The sequence below is a fragment of the Protopterus annectens genome, chromosome 1.part1 (assembly GCF_019279795.1).
Source record: "Protopterus annectens isolate FY-2018-M chromosome 1.part1, PAN1.0, whole genome shotgun sequence".
NCBI lineage: Eukaryota > Metazoa > Chordata > Ceratodontiformes > Protopteridae > Protopterus > Protopterus annectens.
In genome coordinates, this window is record NC_056726.1 from 1807252045 (window position 1) to 1807261274 (window position 9230).

Here is a 9230-nt window from a genome sequence, read left to right on the forward strand (position 1 = left end):
TTACATATTTAAAGCAACATAACATCTATAAAAATCTTTTCCTATAAAAATGAACTATAAAAAGCAATACAAAAACCATTATATAAATATAAAAATAAAGATAAAGATATATGTATATTTACAAGCACAACCATAACAGCCCTACTTAAATATATAAGTTTTAAACTAAAATAAATATTTTTTCATATTACTATCTTCTTAGTGCAATATGTTTTAACACACAACTAACAGATGTGTATTCATTAAGACCAGGAAATAAATGTGCTGCAGTTCTAATCTGCCAGAAAAGTTCTTCATTTTCTAACAGTATCTGCCAAGGTCCTGCTCTAAAGTCCTCATTTATATGCTTCAAAACCATAAATTTAAAGTTGTGATCAGAGTATTCACCAATATGTCGTGCTAGAGCATTAGTTAGGTCTTTTTTGGAAATGGCATATGTGTGTTCGTAAATACGCTGTTTTAACTTTCGCTCCATCTTACCAATGTAGAAAGCTGCACATTTTTGGCAGTTTGCCACATAAACAACTGATTTGGTATCACAATTAAAATTCCCAATAATTTTATAAATCCTGTCATTTATGGTAACATTAGCACCAACATTGATTAAACTGCAATGGCGACAAGCACCACATTTTGTCATCCCACAACATTTTTTGTTTGTATTAATGTTATATCCCCTACTTTCTAGCAATGTTTTTAAATTAATGCCACGCCTATATGTTATTTTGGGTTTTGGCCCAAACTTAATGAGTAGCTCTTTATCCTCTAAGATTAACGCCCAGTTTTTATACAGGATATTTCTAATAAGTACATGATCTAAATTAAAAGTACATAAAAAGCTGGTTCTAAATTCTGAGGTACTTACATTATTTACTACTGTTCTGCAGTTATCAGACACAGTATTATAATCTCCACTTTGAACAGATAAAATCAGTTTAAAATGACCCATTTCACGTTTATGCATAACCTCAGACCTAACCTCAACAATCAAAGAGTCAGGATAGCCTCTGTTAGTAAACATGGAGGACAAGTTGTTACATTCTTCAATGAAGTCACTTATGTCAGTTGTCATCCTAGCTGCTCTTATCATCTGCCCCTTGACTATTGCTTTTTTCTGATGGTAAGGATGACAACTGGTAAAGTGCAAAAAAGCATTTGAATATGTCAGTTTCCTATATATGACACTTTTATATCTACAGTTGGAACTATCTTTCTGTAACATAATGTCAAGAAAATTAATCTTAGAATATTGAATGTCATATGTAAATTCAAGAAATTCTGTTAACTCGGAAATTCTAGAAATAAATGTTGTAGCAGCTTCCATTGAACCTTTCCATAATATAAATACGTCGTCCTGGTATCTAGTATACCAGGCAACGTTAGTTTTAAATAATGGTTCTTTAAAAAGCAATGAATCTTCCCAGTGTGCCATGATGCAATTTGCAAAGGCACCGCCACATGGGGAACCCATGGCGACACCTGAGGTTTGCAAGTAAATGTTACCATCAAACACCAGAAAATTATAGGTCAATACTAGTTCTAATAAAGTTTCGACCAGATAGATGATGTCATCACTAACTTTCCTAATTAACAAGAATTCCCTAATCCATTCTAATCCTAATTTTTGTGGTATGACCGTATACAGGTCTCTTACATCTATTGTAAGAAAAAAATAATTAGGATTATAGGGAATACTATTAATGTTATTTAGGAAACTCCATGAATCCTTACAGATCTGTGGTTCACGTTCGATGAAAGGTTTAAGAACACTATCTATGTATTTAGCACATGCATAAGTAATTGACCCCCTACCGTCCACAATTGATCTGAACGGGGGGTCATCTACAGATTTGTGAATTTTTTGCGTGCCAAAAAGTGCTGGTAATTTAGGGGCAGAGATGTTCAAGTATCTGTATAGGTCAATATCTATAAACCTTTCTAAAAAGAGGTCTTCCAGAACACCCCTAATCTTATAATATGCAATATTGACCTCATTGATGCTTGACAGCCTGTAAAACCCAGTGTTAAGTTGTTCCATCATTTTCATCACATATACATGCTGGTCCATAAAGACCAATCCTCCACCCTTGCCAGGTTTCATAACCATGATATTACATTCACATAACACTTTAATAAAATCATGTTGATCTTTACTAATATTAAGGTTGTTATGTTTATGTTTGAATTTGTTATTATCCAATGCTCTGAAATCCATCTCACAAAGTTTTTCAAAGCACCGTAAACAATCATGTAAGGGTGGGTTAAATAGGCTAGCTAATCTAAAGGAACTGGTAAGGGTTGATCCTTCCCCTAGAAGTGCTTTCAAATTCAACTTACGTACATATAACTTTAAGTCAACTATGGTTTTGACAAAATCAAAGTGTGTATCAGGAACAAAGGAGAGACCTTTTGACAAAAAGTCAACTAGTTCTTGATCAATATTAAAACAGGTATAATTATATGTTTTAAAGTCACCCTTTGTACTTGAGATAATAACAGGAGAATTAAAAACATAGGTTATCTCCTCCTCTGGTTGTGTTTGTTCCTCAAATTGGGTTGATTCCTGTTCGATCTCAAGTTCCTTTGTTGTCCATTCTGCCCCGGGGAAAACCCTGTTTGTTGTTTAAATTGGTAGAATTATTCCCTCTATTGATGCTGTTTTTCTTGTTGACGTTATTAGTGTTCGTATGATTAACGCCATCATTTATGTTACATTGATTGTAATGGTCATCGTTATGCAGAGCTTCTCCTACATTATCTTCCACGTCTTCGAATTGGTCTTCGACTAAATCATTATCATGCCCTAAGGCTTCATTAGTGGATGCTATATTACCCCCCGTATGTGTCTGCACAACAGAGGGTGGACGAGGATATGCTCTATTCGTAGCATACTGTTGTACATCTCTCATGATTTTTTTCTTCTTATTATTTAAAAGTTTAGCCATAGTTGCTTCAATGCTGGTAAAAATACGAATGTAGTCGTATTTATACCTATTAAAATGTAAGTTACTTTTAATAGAATGTTCAAGCAATTCTAGCTCATTCTTGAGCTCATCCACTTGATGTTTATACTGTCCAACTAGCAAGTCAATAAATTCAAACCCTTGTTTGTCGAACAGCAAAAGCAGTTGTTGATGAAAGTGTGACCCTTCAACTAAACCCACAGGAAATCGCCATTGCCTTAGCCCTTTTGGTGCAATTTTCTTAGCTAAGCATTCCTCAAAGTAAGCGATTTCCAGTTGTAATTTTTTACATCTGAATAGTTTACCATCAAAGTCATTAATGAGAAGGCAATGTTACTAACAGTCTCTTCCTGTTGCTCTAGAGAATCACCAGTAACTTCGAGTTTAAAAAAATTACTGTTGTTCAAAAAGCTTGAAATACTTGGTGCAGAATCATTAACAACATTTAATGGGCAGTTACCTTGGGACGCCGTTTCATCTTGTTGTGACCTAGTCCTCTGTCCAGCCGGAACTTCTGAGAACCCAAAAAAATTATTATTAGCACTAACATTAATGGCGTTAGCAGACTGATGTGTGGTGCCATTTCTTTGTTTAGGAACTGTCCCTTTATCTTGTTGTGCACCTAGGGATGACGTATAATTAGTAGTGGTAGCATTCCCTGGACTTAAAGCATTAGCGCTGTTATCCAAACGCTCTAAACGTTGAGTCAAGTGCTCAGCACGACCCAAAAGCACTTGAATGAGGGCTGTATGGTTGCCGTCAGCATTCGCTTCCTCAGCATTAAAAGAATTAGGTGTCTTAGATCCATGAGATATCGCAGATCCGCCATTCGGCTCGGTTTGTGAAAACATAGAGTTTTGTGGTGATGCTCCGTCTACGCTTGCCATACAAATGACTAAATTACACAAGATTAGCATAAACTGTTGAAAACACAAAAAGCGAAGGAGCAAACACCAAAACTGCTTTAACTACTTAACCAAATTTATTGTAAGCGCTTTCGGAAAACCAATTAGCTTTCCTTCTTCAGACAAACTCCATTTAAGAATCAAAGCTATATATAATTTAGCCTAATAACATAATAATGAACTTAATTGCAATTACATATTTAAATACATACATACAATAAATTTGGTTAAGTAGTTAAAGCAGTTTTGGTGTTTGCTCCTTCGCTTTTTGTGTTTTCAAAAACAATACCCATGCCATATTGTAGTTCACCCTACGATTGTTTAAGATGAGTTGGCCTATCTGTCACTAAGTTATATAGAGATTTATGTTATGGGAACTGGTCTAGAAAGTTCTAGACATATTGTGGTCTCAGTTAGTAGTAACATTTCTGAGAGATGTTCTGAAAAATATATACTCAGCTGATTGCAAAGAGAATGCCTAATTATACCAATGTGTAAACACCTGTCCAGGATACAATGCAATCTGATTAATATTTGACAATGTGCTCACCGATTGGTCATGACAATCAGCATGCCCTTATTGAAAATCTAGCATTAGCTGCAAGAATAAGTCCAGTAGTCTGCAGCTATTGGCTCCACAAAGGGAGGTGATACATTGTTCTAGTAACATCCAGGTAACCTAAAATACTGAAATCAAATTAGATTATATTGAAAAAGAACTACACAAACTGCATCCAAACAAAGCACAGGGAAGAGACTGAAATAATAATAATGACCTGAAAATACTTTGGCATGAACGTAAGTACCATTATATCTGTTATTTGCTATGTCATATAAATACAGGGAGATTCCTCAAGATTGGAGACATGTACCTGTTAAGCCTATCTTTAAGGGAAAGGGAAGTAGGCAAACCCAGAGTTATACAGACCCATAAGTTTATTTTCTTGTTGGGGAAAAAATAATAGAATAGGTTATATTAGATACATTATTGTCAGAATTGGAAAGGTTGGGATATAAAACTATATATCAACATACATATGCTGAAAATAGATCTATTATCACTTGTAACATGATGTTTTATAACCATATAATAACAGTTATAAATGGAAAATTGCATTGCGATGTATAGATTTAACTTTAGCATTTGATAAGGTCATAGACAAAACACTTATCAGTAAATTAGTACAGGTAAATATTGATGTACTCTTGATGAGATGAATAGTTGCATAGCTTACAAAAGGACATGGCAAATATCATACAGCAATTGGACAGATGAAATTTGAGGCTATGGTTAGGATGTCCCACAGGGCTCTGTCATGGGCCCATACTTGTTTAGATAGTGTCTTTCAGATCTATCTTTTTCATGTGAGGTATTCTGTAGTCTGTATGCAGCTGACTTGAAAATGGGTAAACTGATTACATGTGTTACATATAGGGCATGTCTGCAAAAGAACATGATTAAATTGAACATTTGAGAACAGGAAAATAATATCTTGATACATACATCAAACACTATGCATATGAGATTTGGGAGACCTAAACTGAAATGTGAATGTTTAGTACAGCACACAGTGATTGAAACTGAAGATTCATTTAAGGACCTGGATATATGGGTAGATCCAGGTTTCAGTTTTTCCCAATCATATCAACCAATTGGTTATGATAGTTATAGAACTACAGGCTCTATAAAAATATATATAAAGTATAGGAAAACAGAAGTGATGAAATCATTGTTTGTTTGTTATATCAGACCCAAACTTCAGTATGGAATAACAATATGGAAATCATATAAAAACATTTTAAGCACCTATGAACCTATCAAGCAGAATCTTCAAGAGAAATCTTGATGAGTGGATGGGAAATAGAAATTTCACCCCAGGGATCACTCCAGTGGCTGTACTCGACAGAGGCACTAGGAACTAAGGTCCAGTGGCATGATGCCAGGATAATCCTATGGGCTAGGCTTGTAAAGGCTCCAGGGCCATTAGCCTAGTGCACACCTCTGAAGCTATGAGTAAACTGGAAAGAGTACAGTGGAGATATACCAAGGGCATCCATGGATGTGATAATGTAAGTTATTAGGAAAGACTAAAATATCTCAACTTGTTCAGTGTCTGTTAGAGATATTTAAGGGGAAACCTTATTCAGGTATATAGGGCATTTAGAGACAACTACCTCTAGGAAGGTTTGGGGTTATCAAGAAGTAGTAGAGAATCATCAGACAACCTGTGCAGAAGATTCTATAGGAATGAGAAGTGTATTAACTGGTTCTTTGAGAGAGCGAATGATGCATGAAGTAAACTACTGAATTACATTAAACAAGTACTACTTCAGATATTTTTAAGAAAAAACTGTACATTTATATGGCAATAACTGTGTTGGTAGATTAGCAGGATAGAAGGGGTTTATTGCCTGCGCCTAAAATATTTGCATGTATTTGTATGTATGCACATATGTATGTATGCCTGCATTGAGAAAAAAAATCTATGTTTGCCATGTTCTCCAGGCTGCTAGACAAGATAAGAAATGCAAGCATTTATGGGGGGAGACAGACCTCCACCCTCTTCTGAGCCACATATAACAAACAACCCCACTCCCACCCACAAATGAAAGTGAAGTGCCAAAATATTTTTGAAAATTAATTATAACTTTCCTCAGGATATCAGGAGTCCACAAGCATCGCCATGCAAACAGTTGGTTACATGTATACTCCTGAACTGTAAATATACACACACACTCTGTATTTACCATAATGCTCTGTGCAAAAGTGTGTGGAAAGTTGCAGTGGTAACTGAACATATGTGACAAGGCACAGATGTATGACAGAAAACATAAAATTCTAGTTAAGCAATAAGAGAAGAGGGAATGTGTTTCACGTTGTACAAGACCTGTAGTGATCTATCTCTTGTGTAACCGTTGCATTTGTAGGTTGTATACAGATATTTTCATATCCTTCATAATTTGTATTAGTGCTGGCATACAAGAGATAGTAACTTCACATTGCAGGTAATATCATGCGAAAGACATTTTCACTATTTTTCAGCCCGAAGCATTCTTCTTAAAAGTCATGGCACCTTCATCTTGAAAATCTAGCAGTGCAGATAATAGCATCATTTTTTAACTTTGAACTATTGGAGTACAGCACTCAAAACAGAGAAACATTGAAGGTCACGGAGGCTACCAGTATTGTGGTTCTAGCAATCACATGACTCAGTCTACCTTTCTGAAGAGTCAGGAAGATATGCTTTCTCTTGCATTCCATTATCAGTCAGTGTCTCCTGCCAAGTCTATCCATCTTGTGAGTAGATTTATTCCACTGCCCTAATGGTATTTCAGCAACTGTACCCCAGAGATATTCCCATAATAGCTTGTCAGGTCTTAGCCTCTATCCCTGTACTGGAAGTTAAGTGGTTCTATCCTGTACCCCAGGAGCAGCCTATCTTGTATATCAGAGTCTAGTTCACCCGTAGTACTTATCTACATAATCTGCTGACTTTCATTCATTCTGTGTCATTCCAGACACAGAGCAGCCTCACTGGATGTATAATGAAGTGATGTGTGAACTATACCTCATTAATATTGTAGTGGATGCCTGGCTTGGATACTGCTCTGAACACTTGTTTAAATCCTGCTTCTATCTAATCAAGCGCCTACCATCTATAAGAAAAAAAAAAAAAAAAACTCCTGCTCAAACTACTGGGAATGGGCAATCAGCAATACTGACTCATTCTCGTAAATTGTACCATTTATAAACTAGTATTAATCCATATGTGCTGCTTGAAAATGATTATTCTCCAAAAGACAATTCCCTTGGTTAGTATAAACATAATTAATAAACATTTTTTCCATCAAACACATATAAGGCATTTCACAAAAATAACCATTAAACTGTCCAAAAAATAAAAATAAACCTTGCAACTTTATAAAACAGTCAGATTGGGGTACTCACAATTAATTAGTTGAGCTCATCAATACTCTCCCTATTACTTATGAGCTACATACCTAGTCTCAACCACTCTATATTACTCCATGCATAATGACTTATGCTCCTCACTAGTAACCAGACTGACAGTAACATTGACTAATTACTCCCTCTGCAGTCAAATACTGGAGACTTTCAACCTCAGCATGCCACAGCTTGACATAAATACTGCTGAAGGCGCCTTTACAAAATTCAGTTCAGCAATATGGAATAACATTGCAGCAATGTTTGCACCCGACCTGCACTGGGTACCTTGACAAACATTTGTCATCAGTCAGTTGCAAGTCTAGTAGTGTACTCAATTTTTACATGCACAGCTAACTGTGAACTGCTGTTTTTTCCCACATATCTAATAACCACTTTCTCCCATCCAATATTCTCTTAATACCATGTAGTACATGGAATGTGCTGATTATGTTCCAATATTCAGAAAAAGACAAAACAGTTAACTGCCAGAGTGGCATGCGACCCAGCCTTAACAAATGTTAAGCACCCCCTGCTTATGTTGTTAAGGTCAGATCTAGTAGAAGGCAATAAACTCTGTCTATACTGATTACCAAATGACAGTGGCAGAAATAAAATATGTGTTTCTGCTTGCTGTCAGTAGCAGTAAAGTGTCCACAACTTATTAAACAAACTTGGTTGATAACAGACTGTATTAGCATCCACTTCCTGAAGGATACAAACTCTAAACCTCAAATAGATGTCATCATTTGGTGTCTTCAGTCCTCAGTGGTTTGTCCAAAAAACACAGATTTTATGAGGAACAGACCAAAAATATGAAGTAATAATCTGGATGTCCTGTGAAAATCTAGACAGTTGAGAGTTATGAAAACTGAGTTACATGTAGCCGACTACATTGCATTATCTCTCTGACAGTACTCGCTGTGTTTTATGGCTTTAAAATCTGGGAAAACACTTAGCATTTTCTTTCATATGACTACTAGTACATAGAGCAGATAATGCTCCTTGCACTACAAAGAATTATGACTGTTTCGCCGAGCATAACCTTCAGTTATATGGCTTCAATATGGATGACAAGAATCACCTCTGGAGCTTTGATTTTGAGGTGAATTTTTTGGCATCTATGTCTGAAACACATAATAAATGGGTTATGATTGGTGAACCAGTCATAATCCTCTACATTCTTAACACAATTGAAAATCTTTAAATTAGATACACCATCCCCTAGATTTAATAAAATCTGTGTAGGCATAGTGTAGAGCCTACATGGAATGTTACTGTGTCCGTGTACATAGTTCCCCTTTGGCAGTGCACCATGCATATTAATCATGGCGCATTGCCGAAGGAGAGCCATGGGACATGGTTATTGAATCAGTGTAGGGTGTGTGGCATTAACTGTGTCTGCAGATGAGTAAC

At 35.9% G+C, this 9230-nt stretch overlaps 1 protein-coding gene across 1 annotated transcript; it reads right to left on the minus strand.

The window, feature by feature from the left end:
- Nucleotides 1-2573: 2573 nt before the first annotated feature.
- On the minus strand, nucleotides 2574-2945 carry LOC122816693 (putative uncharacterized protein DDB_G0283431). Its single transcript, XM_044089670.1, has one exon. It carries the CDS (start codon nucleotides 2943-2945, stop codon nucleotides 2574-2576), a length of 372 nt encoding a protein of 123 aa, XP_043945605.1.
- Nucleotides 2946-9230: the final 6285 nt, after the last annotated feature.

What these genes read in the sequence shown, in the direction of transcription:
- LOC122816693 (XM_044089670.1), bottom strand. Translation starts at nt 2,945, where the DNA reads ATGGCTAAACTTTTAAATAATAAGAAGAAAAAAATCATGAGAGATGTA.